Source organism: Helicoverpa armigera, chromosome 3 (genome assembly GCF_030705265.1).
Source record: "Helicoverpa armigera isolate CAAS_96S chromosome 3, ASM3070526v1, whole genome shotgun sequence".
Taxonomy (NCBI): Eukaryota; Metazoa; Arthropoda; class Insecta; order Lepidoptera; family Noctuidae; genus Helicoverpa; species Helicoverpa armigera.
Window position 1 is genome coordinate 1,680,365 of NC_087122.1, and position 24,753 is coordinate 1,705,117.

The window sequence follows — 24,753 nt, forward strand, 5'->3', positions numbered from 1 at the left end:
GTTTAAGTAACTCAGTTATCTGCTTATATATTTCTACTCCCTCTTCTATGGTTTGACAGCCTGCCATAAGGTCATCCATGTAGAAATCTGAAAGAACACGGGTTTTTGCTAAAGGGAATTCAGCGCCTTCGTCCTGAGCTAACTGCTGCAATGATCTTACTGCCAGGTAAGGCGCCGATGAAGTTCCAAAGTTACTCGCAAATGACGTAACACCTGAATTTCGTCATCTGGATTCTCCCGCCATAATATGCGCTGAAAATCTGTGTGTTCATCGCATACCCTAACCTGCCTGTACATCTTAACGATGTCTGCGACCAGACAGATAGGTTCACGACGCCACCGCATGATAATATGACGAAGATCAGGTTGTAGAGGAGGACCCACCATTAAATCGTGATTAAGAGACACTCCGTTGCTGCCTACACATGATGCATCAAACACAATGCGCAACTTTGTTGTACTCTTGTCGTTTCGAATGACGGCATGATGAGGTAGGTACACAGCACTTTCCTTGTCACTATCTCGTACTATATCCATATGATTCAGATCTAAGTACTCCTTGATAACCGCTGAATACTGAGCCTTGAAGTCTGGATTCTTTAGAAATCGCTTTTCTAAGGTTAAAAAGCGTTTGAGAGCAATGTCCTTTGATCCCCCATATTTACAAGCAGGATCACTTGACCTGAAGGGCATGTGCACGATATAGCGACCAGATTCATCTCGCTTAGTCGTGCCCTTGAATATCTCTTCGCACTTCTGCTCTTCTGGGGTCAAGTACGCCTTATCGTTAAGGCCTTTGGGCTCAGCTTCTAACTCCCAGAATTTTTTAAGGAGACTATTTTCATCTGTGAGAGTAGAATGCAGTGTAACGACGGTATTGTGGCATGTTTCGCTTTGGTTGATTTCACCTACTTGACCAGATAAGATCCATCCTAGTCTTGTGTTTTGCGCGATGAGTTGACTGGATGAACCTTTGATTAAACCTTCTAACAAAATCTGGCCATAAACTTCGGCGCCTAAAAGCAAGTCAATCTTGTTCGGCGTATCGAACGAAGGATCTGCTAAAGCCAAAGACGAAATTGTGGTTAAAACGTTTGCCATAACTTTCCTTTCCGGTAAAATAGTTGTTAACTTCTTTAAAACATAAGCCTTAACCGTGATAATAAAACTAGGGTCAATGCGTGATTTAACCTTAATAAGAACCATCGAATTTAGTGGAATTGATGACTTGTCTTGATCACAACCTATACCTGAAATTGAACCCTTAGTTGGTATTCTTTTAAGACCTAAGAGTGGACTGCGGACTCCGTCACAACGAAGCCTGAGATCCCTGGTCTAACAGGGATCTTAATACTATAGCAGTACCGCTCTTTGATTCCGCTGCAATCAGCGCAGTAGCCAATAATATTTGGCTATGACTATTAGCAAAACAACTAACAATATTGGTGGAATTACTCTGGTTTGAAGTGGTAACAGCTGACCCACTACCTTCGACAACTTGATCCGGGTTGTTACTATCACCACCTGATTTGGAGACGTTTTTGAGATGAAGAAGACTATGATGCTTCCTTTTACATATATGACATCTAGAAGACTGGCGGCATGCATATACGGAGTGATTTGCCCCTAGACAATTATAACATAAACCATTTGTTTGGACAAAATTACGACGCTTTTCAATATCGAGACCGGCAAACCTTTTACAATTAGCAAGCTTGTGGTTATCCTGACAACATATACACAATGTAGTAGACACATGAAGTGATTTGACTGGCACATTACGATTTGACTGACGACCTTGACCTTTGTTATCTAAAAATTCCAAAGACCGAAATCTTTGTTCAAGAAAAGATTTAAACTGATTCATTGTAGGCAATTCGTCTGAACAATCGCTAATTTTCATCTCCCATTGTTTACGTGACTCAGTATCTAGTTTTAAACTCAATACATAAATAACTATTACATCCCAATGATCAACCATTATACCTAAATTTTGCAAAGCATGTAAACATTCATTGGAAGTATATAATAATTCCTTAATCGCACTAGAAGATTCCGTTACAATATTCTTTTGACTCATAAAACGTTTAATTATACAATTTGCTAAATACTTTTTGTTATTATAGCGATTCTCTAATTGACTCCAACAAGTTGCATAATTACTACTAGTAATAGGAATGTGCCGTAAAAGACCTTCAGCCTCTCCAGACAAATGTGATTTCAAATAGTGTAACTTTTGAACATCGTCAAGTGCACTGTTATCGTGAATTAAGGATTTAAACAAGTCTCTAAAACTAATCCATTCAGAATAACTTCCGCTAAACATAGGCAATTCAATTTTAGGTAATTTCTCAAAAGATGTCTCTTTAGAACCCTTCGCAGAAGATTCAAGCACTTTAGCTGAACTATCGGAACAATAAATTTTTTTCAATGCTTCCTTCAACTCTGCTTTATACTCGGTAAATAATTCTTCCGTAGTCTCGTAAACATTTTTTAAGTTATATTCAGATTTTTCGTAATCCATGGACTTAACAGATGACACAATTTTCATGTGAGTTTCAAAAAAAGCTGACCAGTTAGCTTCTAAATTTTCTAGTCTAGTTTCTATATAAGAACTAGTTAGTCGCTCCTTAGGTGATTTCTTAAAATTAGACCTTGCTTTACTGATGGTAGATTGTAAATTAAATTGTAAGTTACTCAACGCTTCCATGTTGAAATATTAAAGTCTTTCACTAATTTTATACTAAGTCCGTGGCCAACACGTAAAAAATCACAAGTCTTTTAACTTATTAAACTTCGCTGCAAAATCGGGCATAGGTTCCCCGTAGTTCACTTTTTATTGAAATTATTCTAAGTCCATGCACACGTTAAATTTCCTAAGTCCAAATTGTTATGTAAAATTTTCTAAGTTAATAAGGTCTAAATTTGCTTGAAATTTTATTAAGTCTCAATGTATTAATTTAGTCACTTTGAAATTATAAAGTACTCACAGTTTGTCTTCGTAACACAACACTTCACCACTCACTCACTTATACTCGTCGTGATGATATGCGGGGTACTCCTCCCCCCGCACCGCAGCCGCTCACGCCAACAGGAACCAGCAGCGCCAGCGCCGACCGTTGTGTACCACTAGTACATACACGCGTACGCGCCTAACATAAACGGCCCGCCGATGCCGCTCGCGCTGACGTCACACTCGCGGCAGGTTGACCGTGCAACCCTACGACACCGTATGACGATGCACACCAGTCCTTCACCCGGTTCCGAAGGACCACTTTGTACAACGTCCCAAAAATATCTCGCAAGAGAATAAAACAATCGTGTCCAGAGCAAGACAATTTATTGCACATAAAACTGCATAGGTCGTATATCGGCGGAGAATCTTAACACCGCGATGTAGAAAAATGACGTTTCGGCACAGCGCCATCTGTTATCGATTTGCGGTACTAACGGTAAACAAACTTTATCGATTTTGTATGGCAGTTTCACCAGGCCTCTGTCACTCGACGTACTTGCGCGCGATAAATGCCTACCGCTCGCTGGGTTATCGGTAGCCCCACGCGGCTCAGGGCTTTCAATAGTATCACGCGCCGCGCGCGCTCCAATATTATTATTTTTATTTCGTGGCATGTTCTGCTGTTGGTTTTTATTAGTTTTTTAAGCTACCTAACAAACTGATGGATTATTTTGAGTTGTGTTGGTTTATATGCGACTATTGTAAGATTTAGAAACATTTTATATTTATGAACTTATCTAGTAATTCTATTTTTTTAAATAAATTAATACTTATCTACTTTATGATTTTAACAACAGAGATCATTAGATACTTATTTTACTTTAGATACCTACTTAGTTATATGAACTGTATTGTGAGTTTTGTAGCTCAAAACACATCTCGAGTGTAAGTAGGTATAGTTCTGGTCCAACTCAATGACGACTCGGAACATTACGCGTGTCGCTGCGCAGAAACCAATTTTAGGTATGTATCAACACTCGACGGAGTTGTACCATATGGGGTATGGCACTTGTGCTCGAAAAATAGTTGGAAACCGCCTTTAATTTTGACGAAAGCTTTACTTAAGTACCTACTTACCTATGCTTACGTATTAGGTAATATTTAGTAATATGTACCCATACTCCATTTTAGTAGGCAATACAATAGTTAACTAAAGAAAAATATTCTTGATATTACTTTTTATTTAAAAACTCAGTTTTAAAAAAGGCTATCTTAAAATAAGCGTAACTTTGTTTTCCTACTTAAATATTAATACATTTTAAGAAGCAACCCTAAGCACGGCCACGGCACGGTTGCGGTCACTGAACTGTGCGCTATCGCATTGGAATAACAATCAAGCGCTCGAGCTTTTAAGGTTCATTTTATAACGCAGCTAGGAATTTGTAGGTAGTTGGGGAACTTGTAGGTGCTTATAACAGTAGGTATGGACTTTTTTGTATGGAGTGATCTATCTGTTACGTAGTAACTATTATATAATCTGTGGTTTCACGTAGTATTATAAATTATGTAAACAGAATAGACAGCTATACTTGTTGCGTAATGAGTTAAAACAACACCAGGCCTATGGTATATTCGTAAGGGTAATATGCCGCTCCATATAAAATACTGGTAGTCGCCAATTATACCGAAAGCTCAGCCGAACGTACTTGGGAAAACCGATTTGTGGGACTTATTATATAGTTATCGGCACGAATCTTGAGCTCTGACCTACATCTGCGCAGAAGTGAGTGACGGCTATGACGCGATGCACTGCGGGCCAATCACCGCATTAGCCCGCCCCCGTGCCTCACTTCATACCACAAAAGGGACCCAATAAATTACTTCTGCGCAGGTGAAGGTCAGAGCTCATGATTCGTGCCGATAACTATACCTGTTACTACATAAATCTTATGCTACAACATGATTGTTTCCCTGTCAAAATACCCTTTAACCAGACCACTTTATTCTTCCCCAGGCAATGTAAGCTTAATGGCAGCATTAGCGTCAGGCGGCGCGTCGCGTCTCCGCACGCCACAGATGCTGAGCGCGTGCGCAGCTGACTTCCTCGTATGTGCGGCCAGCGCGCCTCTAGCGGCCACCAGGGCGGCCAGGATAGATGAGCTGCCGTGCCAAGTTACTTATTATATTGAGGTGGGTCAGCTTATGTTGGATTTTTACGAGATTAGTGTGATACATAATTAGGTTATGTTGGTATACTTATACAATCCTGTATATTACCTACAATGAACCGAAGATCATTGAAAAGACATAAAGCTAACATTGCAGTATATTAGCTGGTATATCTCACTGTAACACTAGCATAATAAAGAACAAAGCTTGTAAGTGCGTGGCGCGTATGTTGTCTACTTCTTGGCTTTACTCCTTTCATTCTAACTCTTTAGCTTTCACTAAGCAAATATGACACGCAGCGCAGGCAGAAGCCAATTCCAGAGTCCATTTAATATGCTGACCAAACTTCTATCCTTTCCACAGTCATTCCCAGTGGCAGCGAGCACATTATCTCTGGTCGCGATTGCCGCAGACCGGTGCGGCGCGGTGCGACGCGGAGGCACCTCGCTGTGTGCGCGCGCGCACCTCGCCGTAGTCGCTGTGTGGATCGCCGCGCTGTTACTTAGTAAGTGTTATGGCGTCTTAGTAAGTCTACCACCAAAGTTTTGTGAGTCCACGTCTAGTATGAGTTGATCTGATTTTCAAAATAACAAACGTCTGGCGAAACCTTAGAAGCCACAAAGACCTTTAATTTTGTTTATCCCAGAATCCTTCCGTGACAGTAAATCTTATTTAATTTATAGGGAGACATCTATAAAAAAAGCAATTTGGCAAACGTTTTGATCAGTAAACAAAATGGCTTCTCTAATTTAACAAAAGGCCAGTTGTAATCTGGCAGTAAATATTTTTATTACATCGTTTAACCGGCGTTGCTTATTTGTCCTTATTTGAAATTCATGAATACGGAACCGAAACTAAATCCCTTTATGTCCCTGTTTCTTCTTCATTAAACTTGTCCCTTTAATATATTGGTCAATTGTACTATGGGTCTTCTTGAAAGAAAGGTGTTAGAACTTATTTACGTTATCCTTAAAGCCGGCGACATACCTAATCTTAAAAAACACTTACTATTTCTAGGTGCCATTTGAATATTTTCTTATATTTTTGTGTCTTTCCATCAGGTGCGGCAGCATTCACAACGACGTGCGTATCATGTCCGCCACTAGCGGCGGCGCACGCTCTTCTCACGTACTGCTTCCCAGTGATCGCCGTCGCGCGGTGCCACTGGGCAGTACGAGTCAAGCTCACAGCCCTCTCCCTCACCGCACGAGCAGCGCACGGCGAGCTCCCACTCCCCGTGCCCCTCATGAGGAGACCAACCCACGTCATCATCGTCGCCGGCGTAGGACCCCGAGAACGCCGAGATGCCGTCGACGTTGGTGACGTCAGATCCAAGAAAAAGCTCCAACCGAGCCTCCTAGGCCCGCAACCCCAAACCTCAACGCTCCGCTCCAGACGACGGTTAGGCAACGTCCTCATGGGGATTGCAGCGATATTCGCAATGTGCTGGTGTCCGCATGCTGCGATAGTGGTGGCGGGCGCGTTAGGGCTGCACGTGCCGTTCCTGCTGGCGCACTTCGCGCTGCTGCTGGGCTACGCGCACTCGGCGCTGAACGCCGTGGCGTACTGGGTGCTGAACCGGCACGCGCTGACGTCGGCGTGCGCGGCGTGGCGGCTGCCGCAGCTGCGCGTGCGGGAGGAGCGCCCCTCGTCGACCAACGAAGCGGCTCTCGGAGCCTTCCACCCGCGCCTCGCCCGGCCCGCGCCCTCGCCCCGCCCTCCCCCCTCAAGCTTCCTCTATTGATGTCCGTCTATCTTCTAAGCTCTGTCAATCTGTGATTCCTGTCTCTCAGTGCCTCGTATAGTCTACAGGCGCCCCTCGCGGGGAGCCGCTCGTTTCGTCGTTATAAACGTGGTTGTTTGAGATTTTATGGAGAATAATATCCGTGAAGCAATAAAGTGTATGAAACACTTATAGACGTTTTATTGTGGACGTAAACGATTGTTGACGTGTCGTAGGTATCCTTGCGCGGAATGGCTGTGATTTATCCTTGCTACAGATCCCTTGTTTATGTGCTCCGCCAGTTCTTATAAGGCCGTAAAACGTTTTAACAGTTTTTAGATTTACAGTTGACGTATTTTAGGAGACAGGAAAGGGTATGGAGCATATGGCACGTCACGAGAAATCGTAAAATAAGATACCTTTCTTCGGGTTCTAACCCAGAGCCCCTGTAACTTGACTATAAACTCGTAAGTATATACAAAAATAAAAGTATGTACCTACAATAAAGACATTTCATTCGATACTCAGCATTTGAAAGAACATCGACTACATACTTAGAAAAGGCCACAGGGATCCATTAGTAAGTTTGGGCGTCATATTCCCTCAACTGCGACCCGGAACAACTCCGCGGGGACCTATTAAAGACTCGAATGCGTTCAAAAGCGACCGACGTCAACCACTTTGTCGGACAAGGTAGGGCTGCTATCGACTAATTCGTCGATACCCGGTAACCGGGTAGATATGATTTCTCGGACTCCACTTTGTATAGCAAGATTAACACCGCTATGAGTGTCTGTATGTAGCAATGATGGCGAATGAACGATTGAAGCTGGTGTTCCAGCAGTAATTCTTAAAGATGTTTCATTAAAGTTGGCTCAGCCATTTTTAATTATAATTTTGCTATGGGGGAATACCAAGACAGTATTTTGTATCCCATTTTTCTCCGATAAAAAATCTATCCTGGACAACTCATAAATCAGGTTTTTGAGAAACTCGTATGTATGGCAACCCTATAACAGACATTTTAAGTGTAAACACCCTGATAAAGGTCATTAGGGTATTTACAAAGGGATGGATGGTAAGTAGTTAAGTATAGTGATCAACATGATAATTTTAAACTAAAGGATTCCCTCAGTTTCACTCGAATTATGAGGAAAATATTTTACCCGAAAAAGTTTGATTATATCATCTGGTGATTGGTTAAAAGCCTGCTTATGCTGGCTAGGTTCAAGACCAAACAAGGAAAGGTAAAATGTACGCATTTTTTAAAGGATTTTACGGAGCAACTTGGCTAATGTTCGAAATAATAAAAAAATTATTCATTGGATTAAATTCCAAATAGGTATCTAAAAGCTACCACATTTCTACTTCGACTGCTACATTATAAATAAGTGTAACCCATTAACAAGTTCCGACTATACAGCGGAACTGCGCTATCAAGAGCTATTAACAAACTTGCGACTTTCCGGTCAACTAACACAATGTATCCTCACTAATATTATAAATACGAAAGTAACTCTTTCCATTGCGCTTTCACGCCAAACTACAGAAATTATTAAAAGAGCACTGATAGTCTTGAGCCTGAAAACGGACATAGGCTACTTTTTATTCCAGTCTGGTTAGTAGTAGTCTCTCAGGACTGTTGAAAGCGAAACTGGAAATGTGGTAATACTTACCCCTGTTTACGCATTTACGACAAAACTGCTGAGTCGATACATATTATTTTTAGATGGCTAGTTTTTTACCTGATTATAGGAAGTGGAACTCCCGAGATGTGGGTGAAACCGCAGGGAACATATACTTATTAATACATAGGTATAAGAACTAACTTTCAATCTATCATCATGCTGGTAGTTGAAATGATATTTTAAAAACAAATGCATGACAACAGGGACTTTTTGAGTGAACCTTGATAGGCTTTTGTTTATGAAACAAATAACGAATGTAGACCAGTTGTATTATTGATAGTAACTAGTTGGAGTTTTTATTCGTTTTGACGTTTCAAAAATATGAAAAAAAAAACGTGCCCAGTGTCAATGGAGTATCACGTGTTTTCAAATGTTTTCAATATTGTCTGACCGTTTTTTTACAGAACTTTACAGTTGCTACCAGTTACTTTAATGACAACGGTATTTTCTTGCTGCAAACAGCTGTCAACTGCCCAAAAGATTATATACCTTTTATAGTAGTTTCAAAGAAATTCACAGAAGATTCTTTTGTTTGTCCTCATATCAATACATTCCTCTCGATCACAAACACAGGAAAAAAAGTCTATAGAAACTATAGAAAGGTTTTCCCGTATAAATTGAAATGGTCGTTCTTTGAATGGCGTGAATACAATTCTCGGTGCAAGCCAATCCATTTGCATTTCGATTTTGTACAACAATATCTGAATGCATGCTTTACAAACTTGTATGTTCCTTTACTAACCAGTCTTTGGAAAATAGAAGTGAATTGTTGATGAGGAAATGTCTTGGTGATATAAGGGCCCTTTGACAAAATATGGACAAACGTTACGTACCTACGTTACAGCCTTTTATCGCCCCACTGCTGGGCGGCCTCCTCTCACACGGAAAAGGATTGAGCGTTCATCACCACGCTTGCTCAATGCGGGTTGGTATGGATAAAGCATGATGAAAAGTCTACCAACAGCTAGTATTTATTCAATTACATTGTTTTTTAGAGTTCCATACTCAAAAAGGTGAAATGGAACTTAAGGCTTCGCTGTCCGTCTATCACCATGCTGGATCTTAAAGCCGTGATAACTAAACTATATATTTTTTACAGATAATGTTTTTTAAGGTTTTATATACTTAGAATTTTCATCTCTTTCTAAAATCCCTGATACACTTTCTGCAAAAAAAATTAAGGCACACGAAGGACAGCGTCAACAAATTCAGACGCTTGTGTACTTACAGAAGTTAAACTATACAAACTTATTTCTACTTTATCACATGAAACATTCTTTTCAGTGCGCAATAAAGCATTTATCAACCACAAAGATATATACCAAAAACATTATAACAACACATCAAATGAATAGGAACTAACAAGACAAATGTTTTCCCGCCTAAAATAGCTCCGCCATGTTTGTATAAAAGGCGCGAAGTTAACAAACATCATCAGCAACGCGTTGTGACGTCATACATTGTTGTTCGGGAAATGTACCAGCCAGGATTTTTTTTTTGTATTTGGAACGGTAGCGGTTCTAAGTTCAAAATGATAAGGAGTGTTTCTTTTTTTGTGACGTATGTAAAAAGAGGTTGGTTGGGTCTAATGCATGTCTAATGGGTTTGATATTTTTGTGATTTAATTGAAGATAAACCTCTTAGTGCACTCAGGGAATTACGAAAAGGTAGAGAGGGAGGGCTAGTTTGAAACTGTCGACTCCCGTAATGCGGACTTTTAAAAATGAGTTCAAAGCTGTTCTACATACTATAGAGTTAATAAGAATAGGTCATCATCATCTCCCGAGCCTTTTCCCAACTATGTTCGGGTCGGCTTCCAGTCTAACCGGATTCAGCTGAGAACCAGGGCTTTACAAGGAGCGACTGCCTATCTGACCTCCTCAACCCACTTACCCGGGCATCCCTTGGTTAGACTGGCGACAGACTTGCTGGCTTCTGACTAAAACAATGGTATAAAAGAGGCAATTGCAAAAGTAAATCAAAGCACACCTTTATCCTATCATCACTTAAAATTACATAAATTATGTAATTTAAAATCCATTCATTTAAAAAAATATATTTACACTCGGATAAAATTGGACGCCATCCGTGAAACAATAAAACTTATTCACAAAATATTGTATAAAGATCCAATTAATGACTTGAAACAAGTCAAATGCACCGTTTATAATTGCATTCACGATTACACGGTGGCTACAAACCGACCGCCATTATATTTGTTTTTAATTTAATTTCTTAATTGATCACGTACAATCTCCATGCAGGTTTAATTGGACAAAATTTTAAGCACGGGCTGGATAAAACATTTTTTATTTATTAAAAGTTCTCCAACACGTATCAACTCCGTATTTAAGCTGTATGAAACAGATCAAACTAAAATGAATCTTATGTTTAACAAAATAAAACACATTCTAGCTTGTCAACCGTCTATTTATTCTAATGAACATATGAGTACCTGCGTAGCATCTACGTCTACGGCGTAGCAGGATTGACTACGCATGCGTAGTCATTAGGACAACTGTTGCTACACCGCAATTGACACGTCTATTTACTAAATAATGGACAAGTCGGTAAGTAATTATTATTTCATAGTATCAAAATAATAAGTAAGTATGTAGGTACATATTTTCTTTTGGGAATGAGAAATAAATAATGTCTCTCGACTTAGCGCACAATGTTGTCGTCTGAAATGTCGTGACCGGTAATAGTACAATAACTAAGAATCCCGATCAACCTCTTGTTATCATCCTTACCAATATATAGCCCTGAAAGTTCTATTAATGTATTCATGTTTGTTCTTTTTTCACACAAAAACTATCGTATGGATTTTGATGAAACTTGGCGGTAATGTAGCATATTATTAGAATTTGCCTATACCTATTTTAGGCATTCCCTCGCAGATTAAACTGCAGGTGCAAGCTATTACAACAAAATCAGTAGGTAAGTGTACATATTAGAAGAAATACATATACACCAGTATACTTAAATACGAATATAACGAAAAATTCACCAAGCATCATATGGCAAACATAAATTACCCACCAATGCCAATATGCCATTAGCCTGAATACCAAGGTACTCACGTTCCTAAATATCGGTCACTACCGCAATAAAGGTCGTTGACCTTACGTCCTTCAAGTAATGGTGGTCCGTATTGTAGATATGTGGTAATACTTCACCTGTTTGTGAAGTAAGGTAAAATGGTAGAAAGAAGTAAAGAAAAGTTAGTAGTATATCTTAGACACCATTGACTGTGTTTCGGATGGCACGTTAAACTGTAGGTCCCGGCTGTCATTGAACATCCTTGGCAGTCGTTACGGGTAGTCAGAAGCCAGTAAGTCTGACGCCAGTCTAACCAAGGGGTATCGGGTTGCCCGGGTAACTGGGTTGAGGAGGTCAGATAGGCAGTCGCTTCTTGTAAAGCACTGGTACTCAGCTGAATCCGGTTAGACTGGAAGCCGACCCCAACATAGTTTGGGAAAAAGGCTCGGAGGATGAGGATGATGAAGTAAAGAAAAGTTAGTATGGAATACTTCGAATAGACCATAAAAATTGCTGTCTCTCAATTTTATTAAAACTCGATTCTTTAGTATAGTTTAAAAATGTCTAAAAAAAGCCGAAAATTGATACTAAAGTAACTTGGCATGCTAACATAGGTTACACTATCTTTCAGGCTTTACTTTAAACTGATGCCGAATGTCCCTAAGGTAAAGTTTATAGTAACTAATTTGAAGGAATAAAAATATTGTTATGTATTCTCTACAAATCATAGTGCCTTGAAAAAAATAAATAAAAAAACCTACGTTCAAAAGCCTACGTGTGGCACTCCACAAGATATTTTCTTCAATTAAAGAAATCGAGTACCCTTCACAAGTTGTTTCACAGCCTTGAAGTTCCAGGCTATATTTCTGCTCTATTTCTCTCCGATTCACTAAAGGGAATCAAAGTAATTGCGAACACAAAGACAGACATACCAACGTAAGAGGGATGCCATTGAACCTGATTGATGTAGTACCAACCAAAATACACCAATATGGACCTTCTATTTATGAAAAGGGAAAACAAAAGACGGACGAAATACCAAATAGTTGTGAAAGAAAAATTGATGATAGAAAAGTTGATTTGGCTATCCCTACTGATATTATAAATGCGAAAGTCTGATTTAAATCGAGTAGACACCTACTGTAAAGCCGGAAGTACTTTTTATCTGGATGCGGGAAGTAGCTAGTTTCCTCCGGAGGTTGGTTGAAACAATTCAAAACAGCTATAGTTATGTAAAGAATATAAAATGGCTTAATCAACTGGATAACTATTTTGTTGTAAAAATAACGTTCAGAATCTTTAAGAAGGACATAAAATTGAGACCTTACCTGTAGATTGAAAAAATAGAGCGTGTCTTACTTATTACATTAAATTAAAGTTTATTTAGTCTAGTTTTCATCAAATTTTCTTTCAAGAAGGTTCGCTTTACGCGGATTACGAGGGGTCAGACTCTTGAAAATGAAGTCACGTTCTATAAACACGGGCTTGATAATGTTACTGAAAACGAATAAAAACTAACAAAGCGCTTTAAGAAGAAAATGATATCACGTTTAGGTATAAAAAAAAGTCGGAACGTTGTATGATTTTTCAGGGGACTGTTGTCAAACTTCAGTCATGTTAATTATGTCCAACTAGCTGTTCCCCGCGATATAAATAAATAAATAAAATATAGACACTTCCCAGGAAAACAATTTCCTACAGCCGGGTAAAAAGCTTGAGCTTTCTCGGGCTCTATCTGGTTATCAAATTGTATTCAAATCGCTTTAGTAATTTTGGCGTGAAAGCGAGACAGACAGATTAAAGTTATATTTATGGTAAGTTGTGAAAAATAAATGAGATTTTTCAAACCAAGTATTTTACTTTATTTATTTATCTACATACTTATTTATTTACCACTACAGGTTACCCCAATGCGATGAATGCGCCTTGAATAAATCTATTTTTATGTCCAAAAATATTTTTTTTTCTTCCCGGAAAAATAAAAAAAAATGCCCATTTCCTTATTTCACCAACGATTCATCTTACTTTTGAAGACCATGACAAACCTTTTTGCAGAATCATCAGCGAATAAGGTTTTGTTTTACTTTTATTTTTATTTAAAAAATGAAAAGAGAGCAAGAAAAACAAAGGGCACCAAAATGACAAGTCATAAAATATAAACGATGAAAATCCGCCATGGAAATGGGTAAGACGGTAAGACATATTTTGTTATTTATTATCTTGTGGAAATATGGAAGACGAAGGAAAGACGATATTTTTTTTAAGAAAAAGGGTTCGGGTTCCAACACAATAAAATTATATGTAAATAAACTTGGATGTTTGTCTTTTATTAACCAACTTCTCTACTACTTAGATGTTTCCCAAAGTTAGCTTTCCTCGATCTATCTAACACTGAAAACAATTGGCCGTACCTACTGGTCTTACGTCTTAAAATTCATTAAACAAAGCCATTCTCTCAAATCTATCTATCTAACAATAGTGAGATCGATGCGTTATGCCGTTTTCGATGGCACAGCTTCGGAGCCTAAAAAGTACCATGGTATCAAGACTCAGGACGCAAGGCAAACTACTGAATCATGAATTAAGAAGCAGTTCATTCAAACTACGTAAATTGCAGTGCTGTCGGTATTTACAGCAAAAAAGGTATCAAATTACATAACCAAAGTAATTGCTATATTACTGAGCTCATTGAACCGTTGCAATTGTGAAAGTGCACCACTTAAGGCAAAAACTGGTCCGTTATTTCGGTACTGTTCTCACCAGCTCCGACAGCCGTGATCGTCTAGTGGTTAGGACCCTACGTTGTGGCCGTAGTAACCCAGGTTCGAATCCTGGTCACGGCAGTGTACTCACTGTCGCGGCGGAGCGATTCTTTTGTTTTTGAGATTTAATTGTGGATTGTTAACTTGTTATGGTAGACAGTTTGGCAATTATGGGCCAATATAAAAGAGTTATTTGTAAATATATGTGTTAATCACACAAGTCAAGGGATATTCTACTTTTGTTAACTTATATAAGGATAAATTATATCTGCATGCCTCTAACAAACTCTAGCAATCCGAGATTAGACCTAAACAGACTAAAGCATTTTGACTTCTAATAGAATAAAGGTAATCAGAATATGAACCCAAGAATTTTACTCAGCAGCTACTGTGGATTGTGGATTTCAATAACATACTCTTACCTACCTATCCTGTTGCTTCGTTTACTAGACATGTATAGAGCTAATGTCAAAATCCTGTCTCTAGAAAGCACAATTACTTACAGTTAGATAGAATCAACTGTTATCCAACAAAACAATCACAATATGAACATTTCAAAACAAAATCACGCTTCAGCATCTTCGTATTAATTAATACGACATCTCCATCAATAAAACCTAAAACATTCGCTTACAAAAATAAACGTCTTAGAAAAAACATCAAAGCCATCTCCCAGCCATAATTTCAGTCCCAATAACATTAAAGAATCATCATCAAAGAAATAAAGATAAAAGATAAAAGGTAACATGTTACTGTATTTTCATAGAATTCCTTTGGAAAATGTACAACAAAACATTGCTTGGATAATAGAAGACAATTTATGTATAATTTACATGTAAATCATAAAAGTTTTGAACTCTGCATTCAAGTTCAAATTTTATGTAAATCATGTATTAGAGATACTTCGTTTTGAGACTTTATATATTGAAATTGAAAATTTGAAGCGAGGTGAGGAATATTTTGCTGAATTACAAATAAGGTATTATTATAAAAGTATGTATTGATATATAAAGGTCCTTTGTATACCTTTGTGTGACTATCTATTCAAATATTATGCTTGTTTATTAAAATTTTATAAGTTTGGTATCACAAACAATACGAATATTCAGTTAGTTTAATGTTGTACCTATATAATTTTCATGAAAAATAATGCTGTACATAAAAAGGGATGATTTGAATGTTTGTTTGCATCGAATAGGCTCCGCATCTACTGAACCGATTTGACCATTTCTTTCAAAGACAAAAATAGTTTATTTCACTGTTAGGAAGCTACATTCTTTTGCGCTGAACATCATCCTCCATCATCCTCCGAGCCTTTTCCCAATCATGTTGGGGTCGGCTTCCAGTCCAACCGGATTCAGCTGAGTACCAGTGCTTTACAAGAAGCGACTGCCTATCTGACCTCCTCAACCCAGTTACCCGGGCAACCCGATACCCTTTGGTTAGACTGGTGTCAGACTTACTGGCTTCTGACTACCCGTAACGACTGCCAAGGATGTTCAACGACAGCCGGGACCTACAGTTTAACGTGCCATCCGAAACACAGTCAATGGTGTCTAAGATATACTTAGAAAGTACATACAACCTTAGAAAAGTTGCATTGGTACTTGCCTGACCTGGGATCGAACCCGCGCCCTCATACTTGACGGTCCTTTACCCACTAGGCCACCACGACTCCCCTTTTTTATCTGGTTACGGAAAAAAAGTTTCCCGAGTTTCAAACTTCACATGACAGTCGTGTATTATAAATGTCGTATCCAAATATTTTTTAGAGACTATACAACCTGTTTCCAAAACAAAACGTCAAAAAGCCTGCGGCTGACAATGACACGACTCTCTCATTGCTCTTATTTCGTACGGCACAATTACACGCTACATTAGGACTGCCTCGGGCGATAAACTGTCCCACATTTCTTACAACCCAACCAAAATTGAAATACACTTCATTTAAGCACCATTCACTTTTCAATCACGACTTTTAAAATTGTCGAACTTACATCACCCTGTATATCAAGTGAATGTAAGTGAGGTTTTGAGTGGTGTTACCACCAGCTCCGACAGCCGTGATCGTCTAGTGGTTAGGACCCTACGTTGTGGCCGTAGTAACCCAGGTTCGAATCCTGGTCACGGCAGTGAACTCACTGTCGCGGCGGAGCAGATTTTTTTGCTAAAGTTACAAACATCTAACTACTCTGGGTAGATCTCATTGTGGTACTCTTATATTTATGGTTTGAAGGACTCGGCTTTACTCTTGATATGTAGACATCCAAAAATCTTCAGATCTCTCTCAATGTCCTAAGTAACTAATAAGACACAACAAGATACAAAGAAATGCAAGCAGTTTTTAAATATTCAGCTACAACTTTACTCTGCCCTGCATAATCTACCTAGCCTTTTTTTTTTATCGACGTAAAATCATCAAATGACCCCTCCCGCTGTGGGTTAGCAGCGGTGAGGGAGTGTCAGACTTTTACTGACTAAAATCGTCGTGTTCCGTCATAGGCCTTTTATGTACCAGGGCCGCGGTATCTCTTTCGAACAACCCGCAGCCCCGGCAGGCCTTGCCCTGCTGGCCCCGCTGGGTTGCTGACGTCTCTTTGAGGAGCGCGTGGAACAACGCGCGCCGTCGACACGGGTCTGTCGTCTAGGAAGACAGAGGGACGATGAGCCACCCGAACTCACCGCCCACAGACCCACGCCCATGGTGTCTACCTGGTCCAGCGCGGCGGCCGGGATGAGAGGTGCGGACTCTCTGGCGTTCCGCCTCCTCCTTCTCGAGCATGACCGCTTCGCAGAAGGAGGCGACGGCATCCCATTCCCTCTCGCCCCGGACCATGGCCTGAACCAGGGCCGGACGCGAGAGGTCGCCGCCGCCCAAAGCCTCGACGAGGACCCGGCGGTGCCCCTCCCATGCGGGGCACACCTGGACTGTGTGGTCCACCGTGTCCTCGGGGCTGTCCGCACAATGGTGGCACCCGGGCGCCTCCTCACGACCGATGCGGTGCAGGTACCTCCCGAAACAACCGTGTCCGGTGAGGACCTGCGTCATGCGGTACGTGAGGGCGCCGTGACTCCTCCCGAGCCACTCCTCAAAGAGGGGACTTACCGCCACGATGGTGGCGTGCCCTGCACTGGGTTGCGATAGTCGCTCCCTCCAGGCCACCATGAGATCGCGCCGGAGCTCCGCCCGCTGCGCGACAACTTGCCGCGGCAACGGGGTTTCTCCCCGGCGCTGAGCCTCCTCGCGCCAGTCGTACAGGCGCAAGAAGACCCTCGCCTCCAGATCCCACGGTGGCAGTCCAGCGAGTAGGCCAGCTGCTTCGCGGGAGATCGTGCGGTACCCCCGGATTAGCCTAATGGCTATCACCCTTTGGGGCACGTTCAGGTAGTGCACAGCCCGCGGCCGTGCCGAACGTGCCCATACCGGGGCCCCGTAAAGGGCCATGGACCGCATGACCCCCGCGTAGAGTTTACGCAGGGGGCGTTTGGGCCTCCCAGGTTGGGCAGGAGCCGCTTGAATGCAGCACCTGCTTTCTCCAGTTTGGGGCCCAAACGTCGGAAGTGCTCGACGAAGCTCCACCGGCCGTCGAGGACGAGTCCCAGGTACTTCATCGCCCTCTCGACGCCGATGGTAGCCCCCCCCACCGTGACTTGGGAGCCTGAAGGTGGCGCGTTCCGAAGCCCATGAAAGCACATGGCCTCGGATTTGTGCAAGGCCACCTCCAGTCCCAGCAGCTGGATCCTCTCGATGACTATCGCAACCCCGCGCGTCATTATGTCGGCCGCCTCCTGGTGCGACCTCCCTTGTGCCAGAACCAGCGTGTCGTCAGCGTAGCAGACCACGCTGACGCCGCTAGGGAGGTCGGCGCGCACCCAGTCGTAGCCGATGTTCCACAAGAGCGGCCCCAGTACCGACCCCTGCGGAACACCGCACGACATCTCTCGCCGGTTCCATTCCCCGTTGTGACCAGGGTAAATGATGGACCTATCCGACAGATAGGCCTCGACCACGCGACGAAGGTAGGTCGGCACCCGGTGATACCGGAGTGCCTCCCTGATGCAACTCCAGGGAAGGGTGTTGAAGGCGTTGGCGATGTCAAGAGACACCGCCAAGACGACCCCCGGGACACAGCATCCCCCGTCGTGAGAGCTCACGCGCATGATGGCGTCCACCGTTGAGCGCCCCTTGCGGAAACCGAACTGGTGGTCCGCAAGGTCCGGCCCTATCCCCCCAAGGTGCGCGACGAGGCGGTGTGCGACAACTCGCTCAAAGAGCTTGCCCACCTCGTCGAGCAACACGATAGGCCGGTATGCGGACGGAGAGTCCGCAGGGCGCCCCGGCTTCCGTATGAGGACCAGTTTCCCTGTCTTCCAACGAAGTGGGAACTGGCCCCTCTCCAAACATGCGCTGAGAAGCCCCCTAAGTCGAGGCCCGAGAGCCTCAAGGGCCAGGACCCAGGCCTTGCCAGGCAGGCCATCAGGCCCTGGGGCGGTGTTTTTGGCTTTCAGCCTAGCCACCGCCACTCTCAGGTCCACCCCAGTCACCTCGGGGACATCGTCGTCGTCGGAAGTGTGGTCCGTACTTGACACCGCGGGTTGCAGAGACATGGGCGGGGGAGAGTGTTCCCCGCGCGAAGGGAACAGAGCGCTCACCACCTCCTCCACCAGCTGAGGCCGAAGACTCTGGGTCAGCGGGGGGGCCCATGGGCGGAGCTTGCCCCGCACCATTTTGTACGGGCGCCCCCACGGGTCCCTGTCCAGAGACCCCAGCAGCTCCGCATTGGCCACCTCCTTGGCCTGGACGATGGCCAATTGGAGGGCGGTCTTCGCAGCTCTGTAACCCTCGTACAGCTCTGCTTCCCTGGCTTCTGCATCCGGAGGGCGGATGCGCAGCCTGCGGTGTCTGGTGTACAGGTGCCTCGCAGCGACGCACGCCTCTCGAAGGGCGGCGATCTCGCGAGACCACCAGTACACCTGGCGTCGGGCGCGTCCTGGCGGGACTCGGGGCATGGCCACGTCACAAATCTCGGACATGGTCTCCCGGAACCACCCGCCTCGTCGTTGATGTCGGCGGGCCTGTCCGGTGATGACACCCAGGCCTGCACGACTGAGGCTTCCAGGAGAAGCTCCCGGTCAAGGTGCCTCAGCGCCCAACGTGGACCACTCGGGGTCTGCAGGACCGGCGCGCTAGGGTTCTGGGCGGAGACGTCAAACCGGATGTACCGGTGATCGGAGTAGGTCTCCACCCTCCTCCACGCGCCAGTCAAAGACACGCGGTAGCAGAGCGGGGCTGGCGAACGAGATATCCACCACTGACTCGCCCCGCATCCGTACACACGTGGGGACAGAACCCCGATTGAGGACGACCAGGCCTGCTTCCAGCGCCCAGTCCTCCACCATCCTACCCGTGCATCTGTGCGTCGGGAACCCCAGGCCAAATTCTTGGCGTTGAAGTCCCCTAACACTAGCACAGGAGGGAATAACTTCCGACGACGACGGACAACTCCAGGAGGGAGTTGTGGAACTCGGCGAGAGTTCGGCTCGGGGAGAAGTACACCCCCACGACGACTATCTCCCCGAACCGTGCTGCGACGCAACCCCTTCCACTCTTCACCCCTTCGAGGGAAGGAGTACCAGCGGCGGCCGACGATATGATGGTCACTGAGCCGCTAAGGTCCTTAACCCAGTCATCCCTGGGAAGGACAAAGTACGGCTCAGCGACCACGGCGATGTTGATCGACCACTGCGCCATGCTTTGGAGCAGCAGATCCTGGGCACGGGCGCAGTGGTTGATGTTCGCCTGGAGGAAGCGCAATGGAGCCAGACTAGCACTCCATCACGTCTTCCTCCTCTTGAGACGCAGACACGGGCGCCGCGACAGCAGCAGTGGCGACGGCGTTGACAGCGGCGGCAGCGTTGGAGGCGGCGGCGGCCGCAGGAGCTGCGGTTGTGGCCACTGCGGAGGTGGTGGTGGTGGCGGCGACGGACGGCCGGCCCTTGCCCTTACTCTTGGTCTTGGCGGGTGGGGCAGGACTTGCTCCCCGCCCGGTGTTCGGCCGGCTTGCCAGCCGCCGCGCACGCAGTGCAGTGCGGCGCGGCGCTACAAGCCACGGCCTTGTGTCCGGGCTGACCGCAGCGGAAGCAGAGGGCGCTGCGGTCGACCTCCGAGGTGCAACGAACACCCACATGATGCCCGACGTGGCATCGGAAGCACCTCAGCGGTCGGGGGTCAAGCAGCTTGACCTGCGCCGACACCCAGCCAACCAGCAATCTTCGGCCGTCTACGATGCGCTTGGCCGCCGTCACGGGGCAGCTCACCGTGATGGTGCACGTGCCCTGAAGTCGGGACGTATGGTGCCCGCCTTCACTTCGTCGGCAGAGCACCCACCCGTCCTAGCGACGGCGGCCACCACCTCCTCCGCAGTAACTGAGTCGTCCAGGCCCATGATGCGCAGATCCGCACACTTGTGGGGCCTGGAGACTCGGGCATCGTCCGCACTTATGGACGCCCTAAGCCTCTCGGCTAGAGCGTCTGCGGCGGGCCCACTGGCCGCTCCTGGGACCTCCAGCATACGGGCGCCCGTTGCGGTCACCCTGAGCCGGAGGCCGGAGGCGATACCCAGCTCCTGCAGGTTCACCGCCTCCTTTGCTTGGGCGAGCACGTCGCGGTACGACACGCCCCTTTTGACCGCGTCCGGCTGTAGTGTGACTACTACAGCCGCGGTTTTGGGGGCGCGGAGTTTCGCCGCGGCGGCTCGCTCCCTGCGCCGCTGTTTCTGGGCCTTCTTTGGCCGCTTTGGCCGCCCTCCGCCTCTTTTCTTTTCCCCACCACCTGCCACTCAGACTCAGTGGCAGAAGAGGTAGGGGCCGCAGACGGTGTCGGCTTTGGAGGGCGTTTCGCCACTGGTGCCGACGACGGAGCCGGTGCTGACGGTGGCACCGGGGGCCTCTGCGCCTGGACCGCCCTTGCGGTCTTGGGCTTTGGCTGAGCGGGCGCCCTCCTGGTCGGTCCGTTCGGCGCCGCGACAGGGGGCTTGCTCGGCGGTCCCCTTCTGGGTGGGGGTGCCGCTGCAACCGCGGCCGCATAGGAGGCCCTTTGGGCCGCTGGGGCTTCGACGCCGCGAGGGGGGGGCGCAGGACCCTGCCCTCCAGGACTGAGAAGCGAGCCTGGAAGGCCGCCATCTCCTGACGGACTAGGGCCAGGATCTGGCTCTCAGCCGGCGCAGTCTGCGCCTGTTGCCTGGCCCCACCGCGCTCCGCCCCCTGCTCGCGCATCTTAGCGAGCTCCGCCCGGAGACTCCTGTTCTCCTCCACAAGAGACTCCAGGGCGGCCGTCAGACGACCCACCTCCTGCTGCAGTTTGGCCAGCTCGCTCACGGGAGCCCGGCCAAAGTTGCTCACCGCTGCGGCGGTGATGGAGGCGGTGGCGGCCTCAATGGCGCCGTCTTTGCTGGCCTTTTTTCTCTTTAAGGCCACCTGCCTGATGGCGGACTCCACCGTCTTCTCGAAATCCGCCCTGCGCTCCCGGTCGGAGCCGATGGCCGACTCCTCCTCGGAGGAGGAGCTCCGATGAGCCGCTCCTCCGCCACCCCCAGAAGCCCTAGCGGACCCTTCGCTGACGGGCCTCCTGGCGACCTTTTTGGCCGAGGCCCGCGACCACCAGAGGAGGACCCGGGGTCTTCCCTCCTCCTCTTGAGGAAGGCGTCGGCCCGGTGGTCCTTCTTGTTGCGGGGGAGCTTAAAACCCCCCGCATCCCCCTCGCTGGACACGGACTCGGAGTCCGAGTCCTCGTCCCACTCCCTTTCATCATCTTTGTTTTTATTATTTTTTGTTAAGGTATCCATACAGTTCCCACGATTATGAGAGCACTAAACGTCGACCCCGGCAGTGGCCTCATACCGGGCAAGCCTACATACTGTTGGGGCGGCTGGCCCCAACAGGGGAGCGCTAACGACCGTGTCCCCACGGCCATTCATCCCTCGCCGCGCTCCCGAAACTTGGGATTGGGTGGTTTTTTATCAAGAGGTGTCCTTCCTCTGGGCCGGGCGATTAAGCCAAGCCCTCGGCGGCGGCATTATGCATGCCTCCGTCTGCTGTCCGGCCAACCCGGCTCAGCAAACCCGCCGAAAGGTTTGCTCTTCGTTGTACGAAGAGCAAACGACCACCGCTTTAGTGCGCCTGCACCTCCGCGGGTATGGCCGCATCCTTGCCATGTCCACTAGCGTGGACTGGTCAGGAGCGGCCCCTTCCTGGGTCCCTCTTTGTCTGGCCTCTCCCCTGAACCTTTCCGGCATGAGTATCTCTACCGGCAGAGCTTCAGGATCATTGAGGCACACAAGCCCCACCACGACGACAACGTGGGGACCCCCTCGGTGGGGAATCTACCTAGCCTTTGACAAACTATCTGGCCTTCAAAACCCAGCCTCCAAGTAAACGACAACTATAACAAGAAATACTCAATCAATTAATCAACCTCCTTATTCAGCATCTGCACCAATTGAAACTATTTGAGATCCAAGTCTCACAGCTACCTCAAAACTTCAAAACAATAGATTTAACCCCAATCAGAACTTGCATCTCAATTATAAGTTTAATCGAATCACAAGCATCCCTAATCGGAACAGTGATTACTTCCCTAGTCTTCGGAACAGGTATAAATCACTGTTCTTTGGAACTAGTTCTTTAATTGGATCGGATTAGTCACGCGAAGGAATATTAAGAGGTGTCATATTGTTTATGGAAGCCTTAGAAGGGATGACATTTGTGTATGAAGAGGTGAAGTTGTCTGTAGATTATTTTAAATGCCCAATGAGATTATAGGAGTCACGTTGGAGACAGTCTTGTCGAATATCTTTGGTAATATAATAAAGAGGAAACATATTTTGTTTGTTTGTACCCTAAAGGCTCTGAAGCTACTGAACTGGTTTAATAAATTCTTTCACTATTGGACGCGGGCGAAACCGTGGTGGTCGGCTAGTGTCATGATACACTAGATTATTAAGGTACATGGAATGTTTTAAAATTATTTAGAGTTACTTGGTAGGTATGTCAATCTCTTAATATATTATTTTAAATTAACGATGTATCTACGACAATCTACATTTTTGTGTTTCTGTATAATATTAAAATGAAACTGGCACAAAACAACGTGCTGTTTGAAATTCAAAATGACATAGTAAATATTCTATTCTCGTGGCCATTCGGAATCACTTAGTATTCTATACTGGTTCCTGTATCCAGCTGAAATGGAACGGATACAAAAAGGATGACAACACTACAACTTGTTTGTTTCATGTTTAGCTTGCTGACCGAGTGTTTGTAGGGTCGCCAAATTTTAAAATAAGGTGAGGACAATATTAAGGTCACTGAGGATTACTTTTTGAGCCCTGTGGCTCATGTATGATATACATATATGTATAGTTTGTGTACCTACCCCCACATTTTTCCAGTAGTAAGTCGATGCTCTATTTAAGTGTCACAGCTTCACATCAACTGTTCGCCAAAAGTTCCTACGTAATACTATATTCTTATTTGAAGCAAAAGCGATAACTTAACATATTTTTTAAAACAAAGTTTTTCATAGCACCTCGTGAAAAATTAAAAAGTGCGTGTAATACTATCCACGAAAACTACACGAAAATAACAAGGAGATTCATAGTATTAATTTATTGGGCCAGTATTTCTATAAGCCAATCATTAAGAAAACTTGTCAGGACACAAACTAGCAACACAATAGCCAACTAACGACAAGACCCCCCATAACTACTTCGAAACCTTACCGTAACGAGAGCACTTCAACTGAAATCAAACACCAAATAACTATTTAGTCGACAAACTAATTCCTAAGTCCTTTATTAGTCTGTAGAGTGCATCCAATCAAGGAAACTTGACTCCCAGTGGAACTTAAACAGGACTTCCTACATTAGTCGTGGTGTGTGGTTACCCTAGCACTGTCTGACATTAGTCCAACTACTCGACTTACAAGTTTGAACAAATAGACTAACTGTGGACTAACTGCTTTGCAGTGGATATTGTTAAATCTGTACTTCTCTATACTAATATTATGAAGCTGAAGAGTTTGGTTGTTTGAAGGGGCTAATCTTGAAAACTACTAGACCAATAAAAAAATGTTTGAGTTTTTGATAGCCTACTTTTTGAGAAAGGCAATAGTATATTTATTATCCGGATGCACGCATTTGCCACGGGACGTGCGTGAAATCTATCTAACATAACAATAATTTTAATCATATGCCTGCCCTTTCTTAAATTTTTAGCTTCATAATACAATACAGATAAAGAGAAGACTATGGAAGAATGTAGAATACTAAATAATAAAACAGAGATGAAATACAATTCCTATCTTAATACCGCAAAGGTACGAGTTGTACGAGTTTTAAAAATATTCAATGCAAA

General features: G+C 44.9%; 1 protein-coding gene and 2 non-coding genes across 3 annotated transcripts in view; all 3 read left to right on the forward strand.

The window, feature by feature from the left end:
* LOC110377545 (galanin receptor type 3) overlaps positions 1 to 7,038 on the forward strand; it is an 86,082-nt gene extending 79,044 nt beyond the window's left edge. Inside the window, exons 3-5 of the mRNA XM_064043370.1 lie at positions 4,971 to 5,146; positions 5,489 to 5,630; positions 6,187 to 7,038. Of these exons, the coding sequence (XP_063899440.1) occupies positions 4,971 to 5,146; positions 5,489 to 5,630; positions 6,187 to 6,869 (1,001 nt within the window). The 3' untranslated portion in view covers positions 6,870 to 7,038. The remainder of the gene's footprint in view (positions 1 to 4,970; positions 5,147 to 5,488; positions 5,631 to 6,186) is intronic.
* A 7,311-nt stretch (positions 7,039 to 14,349) lies between these two features.
* Trnah-gug (transfer RNA histidin (anticodon GUG)) lies at positions 14,350 to 14,421 on the forward strand. The gene has a single exon. It is a non-coding gene; the product is annotated as a tRNA-His (tRNA).
* Positions 14,422 to 16,400: 1,979 nt separating this feature from the next.
* Positions 16,401 to 16,472, forward strand: Trnah-gug (transfer RNA histidin (anticodon GUG)). Its single transcript has one exon. It is a non-coding gene; the product is annotated as a tRNA-His (tRNA).
* The last annotated feature ends 8,281 nt before the right edge of the window (positions 16,473 to 24,753 follow it).